Genomic DNA, 18,412 nt, shown 5'->3' on the forward strand with positions numbered 1-18,412 from the left:
ACAAAAAGACCAAGGATTTCCAATTATAATTATACTTCTTTCACTTTTCGGAAGATAAATTTAAGTGCACAGGAAGCCCAGAAGTAAGAAACAGTGCATACCACTATTTATAACTTTCTCCATTAGCCCTTGCAGAAACATTGTGAACTGTATACAATGTACAGGTTTTTCATATTTAACAATACAAAACCGATGTTACTAGACATCCCCCTTCTTTAGCAAGAGGAGCTCAATATTTAAAAATGAGATCATTAATTCTGAAGAAAGTCAGATTGCTGGATTTAAAAGAAACATTACATCAAAATAAGCTGTAACTATTTGATTGTTAAATATGCTACATATATTTTGACTAATGGAGTTAGAAAAGCCATCATATTGCTGCTGGCAGCAAATAAATAAAATACAATACCACTGACAGGAAAAACTATTAGCCTGTACTAACTCCTAAACATTTGGAGACTAGAATGCTGGAAATCATGAACTACTTTAACAAATAATTATTTCCTACATGTATGCAAATATGCAAAGCAAAGCTATCTACTGTAGAAGAAGGAGGCGGGACACAGTGTAAGCAACAGGCACAATGTACTAACAGAGATGAGCAGCTTGTTGGAAAACAGGAAAGTCCAAAGAACATGCAAAAACCTCAAAGCTGAAATTAGACTTAAATAAGTGAACATTTTTTTAAAAAGAGAATACCAGTGTAATTTATCTGCAGAATATGCTCAAAAGTACATGTAAAGGCTTTAGGTCCTATTAATATAGTAAGTACACTTGCAAAAATCATTCACCCATATGGCTTATTGACCGTGGCTTTTGCAGCTTCTAATTTCTTATTCTTACCAAATATTTAGCTACTGTTGTTAGGATATAAGAAAGGATATGCAAGAACATGTTTATATTAAGGAACAGTCACTGAAGCATTTTACTCAGAAATTCTCTTCCCAACATAGTGCAAGCAGCGAGCACAATTAGTAACAATCCTTCACTACAACTGTAATAAAATAAAGCAGAATGTCATAGACCTCTTTTGCCTATGAGTCTTAACATTTGACGGCCACTGCTATTACTGCAAAATCTCCTTCTCCCTCCCCAGTCCAGAATCCCAGTTGTAAGGCATGTTAGCTCATCATGATGCAGTGATAGCATAGATTCCACAGTAATCTCAAAATCCTGAGCGCTTTTGAGCCTTGTTATTGAACAGCAAACCTTTGGGAGAAGCTGAATTAATTTTGCTATACAGTTTGAAAACAGTTACACAGGAAGATAGTCTTTCAGGGCTGAAATTGGGACTATGATGGATGCTAATTCTTGGTTATAATACGATTCCTTTAACTCCTACAGGAATATCCATTTCAATAAACCTGAAATCCATTTGTCAAGCCCTCTAGTATTAATAATATCTCGAATGTAGCTTAAGAGCCCAACAGTACCATGGGAAGAAGCACTGGGATTCTGAAGTCAGACTATCATTAGAGTTAGAGTAATTTTTTATTATCTGGCACAGACTGGCCAACAGGCAGAGCAGACTTATGACTGAGCTGGAGGGACCTCCGGTTGCATCCCCAAGCTGCAAACTTCTTCGGCTGCTTATTGTTCTTAACCTCCTTGGTGCACTTAGCACAATGACTGCCTTTAGCCTGGAGCTTAGCCTGACATTGGAGCGGTGGGACACACTTTCTTTTACTCAAGCAGGTTTTTCAGCTATGAAATAAATAATTATCACTTGAGTCAGAAGGAGGAGGGGGAAAGAGAGAAATAGGACAGGCAAGTACTTTGCATTAGCCAGCTGGAAAAGAAACTTTCATATAGGAAATTTTGGATAAGAAAAAAGCCCTAGTCTTACTCTTAATAGGAGACCTTCTTGAAGACCGTCCTCAGTGTCACTCTCAAAACCTTCTGCTGGCAATTAATACTGCCATTGTGGACCTGCTGGCTCACTCAGCTTTCACATCTGGGTGGGTGGGTGGCTGGCTACGGACTTTAGAAGTGAACCTCAATCAAAGGAAGATTTAAAAACTTCATCCATCATGAAAACAACATAATATTGGCTGACAAGATTTAAAAAGTATTGATTGGGGGCAGCAAGAGAGCCCCAGCTTTGAAATACCTAAAGCAGAACAGCTTTCAGTAAATGTTGAGTACTCACCTAAATACCTGATGTTCTTAAGCAATATTCAAAAATTGAAATGTCCAAAGTTGTTAAACATTTGAAAATCTTGGCCTATGATGCTAATGCTGAAGCAATAGTTTGTGAAATTAGGATTTCTAATTAAAGGTTCTTAAAAAAATATCCACCTGTCCATCAATCTTAAGGTGCATCTTTCTGTCACTCTATTCTCTGATGGCACAGATGTAACACTTTACTGAAAGGCTGGTCTTACAGAGAGTTCAAAATTCAGAGTCACATCTTAAAACTCATTAACATTTGCATACAAAAAGTCTCTCTAAAAAGCACTTGTCTTGTATTTTGTGATGAAAGTATTTACACCTCTATATCAGAGGATGCAGAGATCAACACTCAGTGAAATTTTTCTTGCAGAAAATTCTTTGTTATAAAATATAAAACGGGTTTTGCTGTTCAGTGATCTCTGATCTTTACTGCTCACTGCGTGTGCTTCCAACCTGCTTAACGGTCTGATATCTAAATTGCCAGTACAGGTGAAACATTAGGACAGTATCCTAATATGACAGACAACACTTTGTTTGCTTTTTTTTTTTTTACAAGTAAAAAGTCTGGTTTAGTGCAATAACTAATAAACGTATGTATTTTTCCATGTACCTCAGTGAAGACACAAGTCTTAATTTCAAAACATAAAAATGTTCCCATTACAGACTCCATAGTTCATTCCTTCTTCCAAGTAACTATTTTCATAGCTATCTTCGTACCTATCGTAACTCTGATCCTCTCATGCTTTAAAATAACTGAGACATATTTTGTAAATAGCTGTTTATCCAAGGTACAGACATATGCGTCTGCTTTGAAATAAAGAAAAATGTAACATGTTGTGCTTTGAATCTGTTTTCAACACTAGAAACTATACGGATACAAGTAGAAGATGGAATCTCTTCCCCCATCCAAACTCTAAGACCTTCTGTCTGGGCCAGACTTTGATATTTGCCCTTTGGCTGGGAATCCACATATCCAGCTTCACACTTAGCTGCAGTGAAGTAGCCCTGCAGGCAGGACAACTTCAACGAACCACTAGTGGTATCATCATTAAAATCCTGCTGACATGGAAACCGCCTGCTGAGGCTTTGCTGCTGCACTCTGCATCTCCTAATCAGCTACCATGTGAAATGCAAATTCAGACAGTCTGAAAATTAGTCAAGAAGAATAGAGGATGAGGATGCAGATATGTGAAATATTCATGCGCTTCATGGAAAAAGGAAGACAGCATGAATGACACAACAAAGAACGGCCCCTGACATTCTTGCTATCATTTTGCATTATTGTTCACACCCTACTGTATTTCTAGGCCTCCAGTTCTGAAGTTGGTTATGTGAACTGCCATATTTATAGTCTACAATAAATAATAATTAAAAACGGCCAAGGTAAAATGACTAATTGGGAAACCCACAAAGAAGTATAGCGTATAAATTACACAATAGATCATTATTTCATCCTTTGTAAGATCACTGAATTATCTTTTTAAGTCCACTTTGTTCCATAAAAGGGGAAAAATTGTCACTATAAATACAAAACAAAACATTGGGCAGTAATGTTTTATTAATAGTCCAATCACTGTCTTTGAATGCAAAAAAAATTTAAGGTGCAGAATTACAGCCCCTACTCGATAAATGAAATCACACAACACTTTATGTTTATTAGAAGTATTTTACTGCTCGTGCTTATTTGTGCTTTCAAAGTAATCTTTAATTCATGTAGGCTATATTCAATTAGAATTGGCTACTAATATGTGCTCTTTGGTTTACAGCTTCTAGCCATTTGCCCTATTGTTTTCAAAGTGGGAAAGGATTTCAAAACTAGCATCTCAGAACATTAACAAGCAAGCATTTATATTTTTCGTTCCATTACACTAGGAAAAATATTTGGTTTATTTAGTTTCTTTTCATTTTAGGGCTTAAAAAAGCAAGTACCCCTCCTTAAATGTATTAATGATGGTAAAGAACTGTTACGTATCAGCTTAAAACACTGCCGCGATATGCATGAGTATACTGTTCAAATTCAATTACATTATGTCTGCCTGTATTTCTCTGAAATTTATGATTAGCATTGTCAAGAACCACTCTTTCTTCCAAAAGAACTGCCCTCCAGTTTTATAAAACGGCATACCCCAGTTTTACAATGCAGACAAATGGGAACTAAGCAATTCATTTTTACTAGTGAGTTACATTACATCTATTTTAATGCAAGCCCCTAGAGAAACAAGGCTAGTGCACTAATTTACTGTGCAACATAAACTTGCATAGTTGTGCTTTTAGAAAAGCACACTATAAATGTAAGACTCAATCCCATTCTGGCATGAAGAACATATCATTGTGCATTCTGGGAAAGCATTTTGTCATACTTGCAAGGAAGCTCAATGAAATTAAGAAGCTAACGGTATGAGGTTTTCATCATTACACCCCTCAAATTTAAAATCCTATCAGAGAGTTGTTTTGACAGGAACATTTAAGTGAGTTCAACAAGCAAACGCTTATGGGCATAATCTGCAAATAACATAAAATCACCCAAGTTCATTTACTTCCCTGGCAGTGTGCCAGCTTAGATAAACTGAGGATCTAGCCCATGAAAAGGAGAATTACTTACTTCCTCTGAATAGTGATCTGAAGGGAGAGGTGGGTAGTCACACTGTTCTATCTTCTTGCACAGGGAGTACAAGTTCATTTTATCACCATAAAAGGGACTCTGCAGCGCAGCCATCTGTTTAAGGAAAATGTACAGTTTTCTTTTGTGCTTTTAAGTAAACGTGTTTTGTCATAAAATCTGTAATACTAACAAATCAAAAGCGACTTTTAACGACCTTCAACTCCCTGCTTAGAAGTGTCACAGTGCTAAAAAGAGAACTTTCAAAACTATTACAGTGTGTACTTATCCTATGTCATACAGTTGTATCTGTCGCAAATCCAAACGTTGCAATATTTGAGTTTTATACCATTAGAGTTTTATCATTAGAGTACAAGGAAAAATTGAGTAGTTTCTGATACTGCTGTAAGGAGAGGACCCTTGCACCACAAGAGAGACAAAATAAACCAAACCAAAACAAAATCCACAATAGAATTTTCATCTGAAGATCTTTTGGAAAATAAGCATATAATTTATTTGAAAACATTATTTGATCTAAAGCAATAACTTACGTTGGAAATGCTGGATAACAGTAGGAGATTTTGTAAACTTCCACAACTATTACACTATACTTTGATACAATTGTGGTTTTTTTAAAGCAAGAACACTAAAGGTAACATCTACACCTAAAAAAAAAAAAAATCCAACCCCCAAAACTTTGTAATTCAGTATGTTATTTGACAATAATTAAAAAAATAAATCCCAAAACATCATCAGAAGTGCAGAACTGGCACCTATGACTGTAACTTACAACTGTAATACAAAAATAAGAGTATCTGTTGGAGAGCTCTTGCTTAAACCCAGCATTAGTAAACCTACGCTTTATTTCAAAGTGTTACAACTTGACATTTAAGGTGGAAACAAATGCTATGGTTAGCAGGATTACAAATCTAAAAATTCATTTAAAACCTCTCCATTCTGTTCAAAGCCTTCTAAGTCTTTGAACCGCAGCAACACGAATGCTGCTTGGAGTGCAGTGCTGCCCCAAAGTCAGTCACCCTTTTCTACATGTGCTAATAAGTTTGATTTTGGAAGGACAATGTGTACATTCCCCAGACAGGCAGAGTGTGTGTGAAACATGCTAGTCCATGCTGTGCTACTCAGTGAGCTTCAGCAGGGACAGGACAAGCTGAAAATGGCTCTCATCTGTCTTGTGGTCTTCCAGATAGCAGTTTAACTCTTTCATGTCTAAGCACCAATATCATGGGGGGGAAATGTATGAGGAAAATTACCAAAATTCTCTTACACTCACTTGATATCTGATAAAAATGTTCTCAAATAGCTCAGTACTTTTTCATATTACCTTCAAGTAAGAATAAGTAATTTCAAAGCTCCCAATACAAATATTATACTACAGTTCCATCCTACACTCCTCCCAAAAATTCTGTATTACCAAAATAATGTTAATTCCTGGATTTACATGACATTGTCTCTTACCTTAAAAAGAATGTTAAAAATGCAAGCTAAAGACCAAAAAAGGAAAGAAAAAGAAAAAGAAAAAGAAAAATCAACTGCAGGGTCTTGTATGCATGCAAAATGCTAAATAAATGCACAGATACTCATTTTCGTACTCTAGGTGTTCATTAAAAAGTACTTTTGTCTGAATGCTGCCGAGTGTTAAAAAAATTCTGAATGTCCCCTAAGGAGTTAAAACAGGAATACTATATTTTCATGCATCTCCTGCTTTGACAGATGAAAAATGTCAACTGTCCTGTTTTTATTTTCAAGCTTTTGCACTATTCATCTGGTTCATTAGTGCATCTCGCTGCTGCCCCTGACAGCTGCTCGCCCTCTCCTCCCAGCAGCTGAATTTTTCAGGCTAATTTGATCCTCCACACTGAGACGATCGCTAGAATGATTGACTTGCTCCCTGACCTCCAGGGTCTGACTTTCCTGATTAGTATTCTGGGGGTGTCTGAGGGACGAAAGCCCACTGTCTGTCTTCAGGGCTGGTGGCAGCTCCCTCTCTCTCTTTTTTTTTTTCCCCTCTTTTTTTTTTTCCCTTTTTTTTTTTTTTTGAACTGTAAGCCACCAACCTACAACCCTGTAAGGATGCGATTGCTACGCTGAACAATAAAAGGAAATGTATAAGACCTACTTTTCCATGTAAAGGTCCATGTAGCAAAAGCACAGCATCTTGATTTTAATTAGTAAAGTCTACTTTGTTGCATATCAATTAAAACTCCATTGGTAGTGTTTTTGAGGTTTCAGAAATACCAGGTGCTCTAAGAAAAACAGACTTTTAAATATACTTTTAAAAATCTTACTGGCCACATAGTTAGCGTCGAATAATAGAGAGCAAGAGAGATTAGAAATCATGATTTTTAAAGACAACATATATCATATCAAATTAGTCTAAATTTAAATTAAAACAAATGAAAAGAGTTTAGCATCGATTAAGCATTTACTGAGAAGTGATAAACATGCCACAGCTTTTCTCCATTAAGATGGAGAGAATCCAGAGCATATATAAGCACATATCAACATGAAATCAATATAATAAAACATGCCAAAATGCATGTCACAAAGATACCCAGCACAAAACTGCACAGGTAATAAAAATAGCATGCATTAGTCCACACATCTTGAAGAACCTGAAATCACCACTTTCACGTAATTTGACAACAAAAAAATAAAATGCAACAAAAAACATAAAATCCAAGCATATATTTTGAGTTTACGAAAGATTGAGATTTACATCTCAATACTCAAAGAAAACCAAACCAAAAGCAAAAACCTCACTACAAACAGTGTATAATTAACTGAGATAAATGTGCCTCTAAAAAACAAAAATTCTATAGTTGAAGGCACTGCCATATATAATATGCATAATAATAATATTGTATACAATGAGTATCATAATAATTATCCTTTTCTTACAATAAAAACCCCACATGCAACTCCCTATCAACTTAAATACCATTGCTGTAAAACTTCTAAAATAAATAAAAAGAGAATGATATTTAAGGCTGCTGAGTTAATCAATGGAGTTAAGGTATTTCACTACTTCGAAATTATTTACCAGATCAAAGAAAAATTTAATATTCAAATAGGTGTTCAATATACTGTACCAGCATCAAAGCAGCAAGCTAAAAAATCTTTAGAAAAGTGCTATTGATTTCTATCCAGAAATTCCATGTAACACAGAAGAAAAATTAACCTTAAAACTTGTTTATTTTATATAATATTCAGTTACTCAAGGGGTTGGTTTGTTTGTTTCCAAATATAAAAAATCCTCAATAAAAATCAATGAGGGCAAAAGAAGTAGTAATACTGACAAATCCCCATCTACCTTTATGCTATCTTTAGGCTTCTGCTTGCGCAAGTGTGTGAAGTAGAGCATTGAAATTGATGGCAGTTGCCATGGTCAGGACTAAGGAATCCCAATATGGGATTAAGTTTCAGTTCAGGATTTAAGCTTCTAAATGCTTGCTATCAGGTATCGGACTTCATTCCTGTGAATTGTCCCCAAGATTTAGAAGCAAGAGCTATATATAGATATGTAAACTGTGTGGAATTGCAATACGGCTATTTGCCCTTTCTATATTTAAAGCAACATGTTAGTGACAGAAAGTAAACTAATATCACTGGAGACAATTCACCTAGTAGTAATATATAACTTTAACAGGGTGACAATGTTTTCTATAAAATCCTAAGGTAACAGGAGGCGCCAAACAGGAGGCGCCAAACCTATTGAGTATGTGTTGAATGAGTTCTACTGGCTCACTGAGGCAGGTGGCTTGTAGGTAAGTGAAAAGTGAGTTGGGTATATTAGTTTTTATCTGGAACATGACTAGAAAGACTTCACTGCAATCGCTCATCAGCAATCAAGTTTTTTCCAGCATCCTTCAACACAAGTGTTTAGTCTTTTGATCAACAAATGATATTACAAGAACTTCGAAGATGTAGTTGCCTTAGAAGCCTACCTGTTCTTCACACCTTCATTCACCTCCATTTCTATTTGTCCTATACCTATATTTTCTCACAATACAGTAATATTTAAAATTACGTGTCACCTCCCAGTGTTGACTGTATGATTACAGAAATTAACCAATAATTATAGTTTACCATTTGGAGGAGAAGGAAAAGTATAAAAATAGCATAGTTCAGTGCAGCAGAAGTCATTATCTTGAAAGTTAACCCCTCCTAGTAGTAGTAAGTATACAGTAGCCCACTATTTTTGTTGTTTTACTTAGGTTGTAAATAATTTTTAATAACTTAAACTTGTATTACAATTACTATATTGCAGTTTTTGCAATACAGTTGCATCCTCAAGTCAGTCATACTATTTCTCAATGCATTTATTACCAAAATCATGTAACCAGGAGAGGTCATTAAAACGCCTAGAATAATTTTACATGTGTTTGCCATTATTTATTTATTAATCCTTCAGTTATGCCCAATCTTTAACAAATTGCTTTAAAATCTTTGTAACAAGCCCAGTAAAAGGCAAGTGTTGAATGACAGACAGCTAAAAGTATTTCATATATATGCTGAAGTTACATAAGAGTTCTTATTGCCAATATTACAGACGTGTGATAGATGAAAAGTAGCTTTTCCACAACACTACAAATTTTCCTAAACAATAAAAATATAGCATTAGATCCTAAAACAGTACTTAATACATTGAGGGGGGGCAAGGGGAAGCACAACAGTGTTATTAAGTTCACTGTATATATCAACATTACCTCATACAGCAGACAGCCTAGAGACCAGATGTCAGATTTGAAGTTGTAACCATTTTCATGTATTCTCTCTGGAGACATATAATAGGGTGTACCAACTGCAATAAATACAGAAGTATTTTTGAATTAAAGTTTCTCTTATATAGTAGTAAAAGTACAGATTTCCTGGCTGAAAAACATTCTTCATTTTCTATACTTCTTATTTTGCGACACACGTAATTTCAATCCCTAAGTATGACTCTTCAGTTTGAAAGAAATACATATGAATTATATATCCATTTCTTCCAATGCAGCTTTATTTTCACTACTGATATCTAAATACCAGACTTATTCAGTTGTAGAATACTTCCACTTCCAAAAGAAAACTTTTGCTTATAGAGAAGCTCAAAAGTAATTATTTGCTTCTGAAGAGAACCAAGGGAACATAGTACACACGCATGCACACACATGTCCCCACTCCTTTACAAACTGTTATCACTGTGGCTGGAAATAACAGCTAGAAATTCTTTTTGTGGCTTGAATTTTTCTATTAGTAGCATTATTTTTGAAATTAGCTGTCTGTTCTTCCTTTTGAGAATATACAAATCTGAAAAAGCTGCTTTTGAAACTGATAAACACAATTTCGTTTGAATATCTGAAGTTAAAATTGAGCCTGAAATCCAGAATCTTCAGCTTCCCACAGAGGAAGGCAGGAAAACCTCCGAGCCCAACAGAAGCTGAGGTTCCTACAAGCAACCCAAGTACCTGCAGGACTAGACTCTGCAAGGGCTTTTCAGGTCCCAGATCCGTGGCTGTCCTAGCTTAATCCTGCCTCAGAGCTGTGGGCTATGGAGACGTCTGCTCTTGAAAAGCAGCATTTACTACTACTGTCCAGAGCAAATTTAAATTGGATACTCCAGGACATCTCTCCCCTTGATTTTAATCAGACACTACCCATCTGTGTTACAAGTTACTTGGAAGAGAAAAATCATGAAAGATGTTTAAGATCTGTTTAAAAAAAAAAAAAAAAAAAAGCCACTAAAAAAAACCCCAGGTACCCGAGTGATGGGTTCATATGTGACAGATCAATAAAACCAGAAGTTATAGAAAATAACAGTATGGCAATTTTGGTGCATTGCCTGAACTTTCTCCTCATATTCTCCTAAAATGAACTGCCTAACAGCAAAAAGTCACAGATATACATAGATTTTTGCTTCAATTTTGTGTGGACATATATTTTCTTAGAGCACTGAATCCTAAAGATGAAAATCAGCTGAATTCTGTCAATTCAACACAAGTTGACCTTATTTCGAAACTAAACTTCTTGCAATGCAGCCAGAGATTAACACTAGCAGTCTCACTGCAAACTATGAAAATTAGAGTTTGAACCTCGCACTATTTTCTTTAACACAAAGATCTCTTACCACTTCCACACTTCAGAGTTAGCCTCACCTATTCAGAATTGATCTCCGTATGAAAACTGGAAACAGATACAGTGAATACGTGTGTAATTCCAAATCTGAATAATCAGGTCAATGGTTTTAATTAATCAGATTATGAATCTTACTCTAATCACTTACCAAAGTTAAGGGGTTTGCTTTGACAACATACCCTATCTTTTAGAAAAGCTGACATCTCAAACTATGTCATACTTTCTTAGGGAAGGGTGGTATACTTTCCTACTTGCAAGACCCAGCTTAGACTGGGAAACTCAGTACCACCTTATCCCACGTCAGGCCACTACTGCTGGTAACCTATCATTTCAACTGATCTCCTTCTTGGCAAACAATATTCCAAACCAATATAAACTAAGAATATGCTTCTCTAACAGATGAAGTCCCATATCACATCCTACAATGGATTTGTTCCCCTAAATATTTCAGGGGGGTCCCACAGCCCCTGTTCCCAGAGGCTCCCTTAGCACTAGCCTGAAGAATCACTACAGCTCTGAACTGAGACTGCAAGAGATCAAGAGCTTAAAGGAAGAAAAGCTAGGGAAAGGCAACTCAAAATGATGGAGTACTGTGAAAACCATTTACTCTCATGGGATGTTCATATTCACCCACAACAGAGGAATGAGTAAGAGGGATGGTCTTTTCCCTGTAAAAGAATAGGCATGCAGATGGGTGGTCTGCAACATCAAAATAGCTACCAGAATATACAGAAGCAACTCTGTTATTCTAATGTATCAACAGCAATAATTTAATGAGCGTTTAACGACAGCTATCTTAAAATTGGACACTCTAATTAAACAACAGTTGGCATGACACAGCTTTCATACTTTTATTATCCTTAATGTTGTATTCCCCCCTGCAATTTTATTTTATTTTACACCGCAATGACTTGTGAGCTTGGATACCTCTGAAAACTTTCAGCTGGATTTTGTATCCATTAATTAGTGCACTGATTTAGTATATTCTGATGCTTTGTTGTCAGAATTCATCTAACAACAAAAATAATAAGTTTAAAAGTAATCTGGTTCTTTGCTGGTTACAGCAGCACTGCCTTTGCTGCTCTGAGACATCACACAAGTAGCTGGCAGTGAGTAATGTGCCAGAAAGAGGCTTCACAGAATCCACAGGGGGCAGCTGAAAACACGGAGGTTTGAAGGTTCATACTTTACCAAAAGGAAAGATAATTTTAACCAGTAGCTCTGGGAAGCCTGCTGATACATTAGGGGTCTGATATGGCTGTGAAAGATTGATGATAGTGAAAAAGAAGAACAAATGCTATCATTTTACAGCGTTTAGCCTAGTACAACACCTTAACTGCAATATAACCTGAAGCCCCCAATGACCAACAAGTGAAAGGAAATGAAATTAGTTGTTAGTTATCAAATCACAAAAACAACCTAAAGATCTAGGTTGTTACTACTACTTGTAAACTGTTTTTAACAGAACATGACAAGAAAGACTCATTATTCTGACATTCAGGAACTACTAATGGCATTGCAACTATTCTTTAAAGCAGTGAGCAGTGCTGATACATAGCTGTACTGCTGGCAAGCAATTACCAGATGCGACTATACCGTATGTTTCCTTCCTGGATCTTTCTTTTTTTTTTTTCTCCCGTTAAGTGAAATACAACATTGCAATACTACAAAGACATGCAACTTCCCTTACTCATCTGAAGACTTGGAAGTGGGATAATACAAGAAAAAGATGTAAAACATTAAGATGCCTATATTTTTAAGAACAAAATCTGTAACTTTAGCATTCTGTTCAATGCAGTTGCATTATCTCTGATAACCTGCAGGTCTGAACAGTATTCTCCTTGAAAATGGCCTGTGTCAAACAAACTGCTGCCTCAGAATCTGCTCCCTCCATTTAAAGATGATGCAGATCCATAAAGTGGTGTTTCTTTGTTCATGCTTTCTGCTGCTGGGAAAGGCAATGGACATTATGGAAATGGTGGTTATTAGGGGGCAGGAAGCTGGATCTGAAGATTCAGAGGTAAAGAAATAGTTATGAAGAAGGGAATTATGACAGTCCATCATACTAACTGCATAAACATGTAAGTCCCATTGCTTCTGATTGTCAAAGAATTATAAAACAAGACTTCAGTTAAAAAAAAAAAAAACAAAAACAACAAAACAAAACAAAAAAAAACCCTAACCAACCAACAAGACAAAAAATAAACCAAAAAACCAAACACCAACACAAAAAACAAAAAAAACCAAAAAAAAACAAACAACCCAAAAACCAGGCCAAATTTATAAATTTAAGTAATGAAACAATATGGTTTATAAATGACTCCATGTCCATAAGGTCACAGGAATTTTATAATGCAGAGTTCAACACATGCAAGTGTTTAACAAGATGAATTGTTCATGCTGAAGACAAATTAAGCTGCAGTTACGGAACAGAGAGGGCAACCAGCCACTGACAAGAAATTCTCCATAATTTTTTCTTTTTTTGTTACTCCTTTATTTTAATATAGGTGTAGAAGATTTCTAAGCCATAGGCTCATCTTCAGCCACAGATACAGGACCTAAAATACCTAAAATATCCAAAGTAATCTACAACCTAGTTTCATTATGCAAATAATCTAACTGCAGAAATCAACCTGTATCTCAGTTTACTTTATATTGTAGCATTGGAACAGCACAATAGTTCATCTTCAGCTTTCAACCTCCTGTAAAAGAGCTCAGGCTTTTATACATAAAATAAGAGCTGTTTCAATACAGCCTCTTTAATGACTGTGATGAATCAGCAGTCATACAAAAGCACCCTCCTGCACAGAAGCACAAGGAGGGTGCAGGTTCTTGGAACAGTTTGGTTGAGAGTATGACAGTGGAGCTTACTGTATTCAGAGCAAAATGGTACTGCATACCACTGTCTCAGCACTGGCTTTTGACACCCTCTGCTGGGATAGAGATCCATATGTAAGACAAAAGGAGAGTATTTGCACGTATTTTTACAGGGTATTTTATTCCCCACAACCTGTGTGAGTTTACAGTCAAATCGCTCAAAACAGAGCTTTGTGCTGGGGACAGCAGTACTATGGAAATGACAGAAGTTGTCAAACCACAGAAGAAACACCAGAATTCAATACAGATGATCCTTTGCTTCCAAGCATTTTAAGAAGATTTAAGGTCTGCGCCTTTGCCCTGCATGAGGGTATTCACATCATAGTAGCAGTGTCCACCTGGACAGCACAGTGTGCAGCCCTCTAACAACCACACAAGAAAACTGAAGTGATTTTTTTGTAATTGAAATACTAAAATATGGACTACCCTTAAATCCACTGCATGGCTAACAAAGATGAAACAATGCACATTTCCATGAGCTAGCCTCAGAATTGCCATTTCAAAGAGCATAAAGCCTGGCATTCAGCCATTAGAAATAAACAAAACAAAATCCAAAGCCAGACCCCTAACACACAGTCATAGGGAAAGGAATAAGAAGCCTTTGCTGGATCATCTTCCCCTTTTTAATATAAAGGCTTCTGGAAACAAGAATTTTTGTCAAGTTTGTATTGTATCAACAATACCAAATGCCTCCACTTCTTTTGCATTTTTGGAAAAGGTGTTTTCTATTTTCAAAAAGGTATGCATGCCACAACAGAAAATTCTGTTTGGATAAGGCTGTATAGAAAGAGTTAAGAACATTAACAAACCCTGACCAGCGCAGTATTTCCAGTTGTTTCAAGTGGACCTTCAGCAAGTATTCTAATTAAATCAGTATTATTCATAATTAGCAGTTAGAAGCTGTAGCTAATAAAATTTTTAGTACATTTCTTTATCTCTGAAAGCCTGAATTTAGTTTGCTACTGAAATTTTTATAAAGCCTGTAAGCAAGTATAAATTGCTATATACATATATGTTTGTACATCACTGGGTTTTGTGCACCAAAGGTTTATGGAATCATAAAAAGATACAGCTTTGAAAGATACAACAACAGGAAAACCAGCAACAGAAACAGTATGAGAAACTCATTTTAAAAAAGTGGTCTCTGCTAGTGACACGATAAAACAGGGTGTTGCTGTCTCCAGTGTAGCCTAAATTAACAGCTGAACAAAACCTTTTTCCTAGGCTGAATTCTGACATTAGGTCATAATTAAAAGGGAACAGGAGAAGAGGAGATTGGGGGGAAAAAAATAAAATGGAAAAAAAAAAAAAAAAAAAAACAAAAAACCCAAACCCAAATAAAAGCCAAAAAATAACAGCTCCTCTACCAAGACGCAGCATCCAACATCAGAAACCAGGCTTCCATCCCCCTACACCCCACTCTCTGGATGACTCTTGTATTTGTAAGAGATGAACTTTAAAGGGCTTGAGGCTTTACACTGTTCCTAACTCTAGCTCAGCCGTCAGTCCCTTTGTAACCATTCCCCCGCAACAAGCCAAAATAATCCATGGCTGAAGCAGTTTCTTCCTCATTAACTTCCTGATTTCTGCCTCAGAAGAGAAATTTAGCTCTTCTGCTCTCACAAGTGACTTTTGCCTTCTTTGTGCACTCCTACCCACAGATTAGGATTTAGAGCTTCATCTTCACACTGCTCGTTTACATCCTTCTTCCATTTGCAGGCAGTAGCAGGACCTAAGTACAAAGATCTCCACAGTGCTACCAGAGGTGGCCACTAGGCTAAGAGAGCAGCACAAAGAGCAGCACTTTATATAACACACTGCACCATGAACTAGTATCAGATCTGTAGGGTTATATCTGAACTTCAGTGTGTAACTCAAACCCATTTCCAGTCTGGTCTCACTGTTCCTCCTCTGTCTCTCTCTCTCTTTTTCATTAATGCAAGATTGTAGATTCATGCCTGAGCTTCACCTCACTCCTATTAAGATCTCAGCATTTACTCATGGTTTGATTATACCAATATCAGTATGTACCAAACATGGTTAAAAAAAACTAAACAAAAACAAAAACAAGAAAACCCCAACCAAACCAGAAAGGCACAAAAACATGAACAAGGCTTTCTGGAAGACAGAGAAGTGAGGATTGTATCAAAATTTTACTTTCTAAGATAGGTTTTTGGGGCTGTTAACACCAGTATCACCCACACCTCAAATGTGGTACAAACATACTGCACATCAATCCTCTCTCTTTTTCCACACTGTACTGAAAACTAGGACTATCTGAATAAAGTTAAATTAAGAGGTGAGGATAATACCAACATATTTTAATCCAAGAAGTCTGATATTTCATAGTTTAATTAGAAACGTCAGCATCTGAGCGAACACACTTTAGGTATTACTTAACCATTCTTGGCTTTCTTAGATATTATCTTCCTTATAATGTACTCTTATCAAACATATAAAAATATCCAAATGCTTAATTACAGAATTATAACTGTCATTTGTGAAAAATTCTCACTGAGAACATTTGAATTGATTTTACTTATCTCTCTTCAAGTACCACTGAGGTGCTCTGTCTGCCTCAATACCCTTTACAAGGAAGAGGAGACAATTCTGGTTGCTGCCATCAATGGCTCTACTCTTGAGGGGTCTAAAAGTTCATTTCACACCCTTTGCATTCAGTGAACAGGCTTGAATTCAGCAACCACTCAACAGTCCCACTTTAGCAGGGGAAAAGGTTTTTTTTCTTAACTAAAAAGCCTACATAACTTTACCATAAACACTAATTCTTACACTTCTCTTTAAAACAGATACTACTTACTCTATTTACAAGGCTTTTCGCTTTCAGAGAGATCCTCTTAGATTCTGTCATTTGTCCATTCCCTATATTTAAACTTAAAATAGCTGCCAAACTTTTACTTTTTCTTCTTTAAAGGCTAGTTAATCATCCTAGTCTCCACATGATTCTCAAAAAATGCAAATCAAATGAAAAAAAATTTTTTGGAAAAAGACGATGTGTCCTGGTTTGCTATTTTTCTGGGGAAAAAAAAAAAAACCAAACAAACAAAAAAAAACCCCACCAAAATAAAATACACCACTGTTATTTTATATGTGCTAGCAAATAAATCTGGCATTTCAAAAAAATTTTCTGGGATTTGCTTTTGTTGTTTGCTTTGGGGCTTTTTTTGTTTTCTTTCTAAACTTTTATGGTTCATAAAGCCTAATTCTGATCTCTTCTTAACTTACTCAGCTTATATTGAGTAACTCCACCTTAAAACAGGGAAGCTCCTTTCAAAGCAAATAACCAACATGTCTTCAATTCTACCCACACAGGTACAGTGAATTACTTGATTATTTCCAACACTGATTAAAGTTCAAGTGACCTTAAAAAAATGCGTATCAATCTTACAGAATTATGGAATAGTTTGGGTTGGAAGGGACATTCAAAGCTCATCTAGTCCAACCCTCCTGCAATGAGCAGGGACATCTTGAACTAGATCAGGTTGCCTGGAACCACATCCAGCCTGGCCTTAAATGTCTCCAGGGATGGCGCATCCAACACCTCTCTGGGCAACGTGTGCCAGTATTTTACCACCCTCACTGTAAAAAGGTTTTTTCCCTCACATCCATTCCCCTCTTTTAGTTTAAAACCATTACCCCTCACCATATGTCCTTTTTTCCTAGCATTTTGAGAAAATAAAACTATCACGAAGACTTGTTTTGATCCAGGAATGAACATTAAATGATTAGAACAAATCACTTCAAATCATTTGTGGAGGAGCAGGAATAACACACCAAACCATGAGCTGTACAGCTGAAAGTAACACCTCAGTGCTACAGCTTGTCTCTATTTGTCCACAGTGCTGACCATTTGCTTTATTATTAAGAAAAGCTTTAGTTAGGGCAAACCCTTTTCTTCTGTCTCATGAGTGGGCACAATATTTTCACTGTGCAGAAAAAATACACCTCCCCAGCACCTGTACTGCAGAGGAAGCTTACCTAAAGAATGTGCAGCTGTGGTTTTGGAGCTGAAAAATCGACCGAGTCCAAGGTCTCCAAGCTTTACTACCCCTGTAGCTGTAATGAACACATTGGCTGGCTTTATATCTGGGGGAGAAAAAATAATAAATTTAAAAGTCACAATGAGACTGCAAAAAAAGCTACTGTTCTATTAATAATAGACTGAAAGAGGGTTTTATTTACAGATAATTCTAATAAAATTTGATTGTGCTGCTCAGAAAGAGCAGTCTGGGACTCAGAATTTCAAATTAACTATTTTAATAGTACAAACATCACTCAAAAAAGGAAATCAAGAGCCATGGAAAGTATTTAAAAGAGAAAAACCACAAGCAGACAAACAAACAAACAATAACAACAAAACACCTCACACCCACCCCACACCCAAGGAAGCATACAAAGGGAGTTTGTTACAACCTTATATAAGCTACATAATGACTTCCATTAGAACTAGATTATGTTTTAAGTAACAGACCAAAAATGTTTAAGAACTGTAAAACATTTTTCATCACTTTTGCTGATCAGATTACCCACAGTGGCATGATGTTCTTTATTTGAAATAGGTAACTGATTCTCTTTAATAGCAGACATTGAAAAAAAGCAAGTTTTACTCAG

The 18,412-nt window shown here is 36.2% G+C and overlaps 1 protein-coding gene across 1 annotated transcript in view; it reads right to left on the reverse strand.

The window, feature by feature from the left end:
* NEK7 (NIMA-related kinase 7) overlaps positions 1-18,412 on the reverse strand; it is a 52,683-nt gene that overhangs the window by 1,535 nt on the left and 32,736 nt on the right. Inside the window, exons 6-8 of the mRNA XM_010016750.1 lie at positions 17,780-17,887; positions 9,499-9,593; positions 4,775-4,888 (exon numbers count right to left, since the gene is read on the reverse strand). Of these exons, the coding sequence (XP_010015052.1) occupies positions 4,775-4,888; positions 9,499-9,593; positions 17,780-17,887 (317 nt within the window). The remainder of the gene's footprint in view (positions 1-4,774; positions 4,889-9,498; positions 9,594-17,779; positions 17,888-18,412) is intronic.

The sequence above is a fragment of the Nestor notabilis genome, unplaced genomic scaffold (genome assembly GCF_000696875.1).
Source record: "Nestor notabilis isolate BGI_N333 unplaced genomic scaffold, ASM69687v1 scaffold4666, whole genome shotgun sequence".
Taxonomy (NCBI): Eukaryota; Metazoa; Chordata; class Aves; order Psittaciformes; family Psittacidae; genus Nestor; species Nestor notabilis.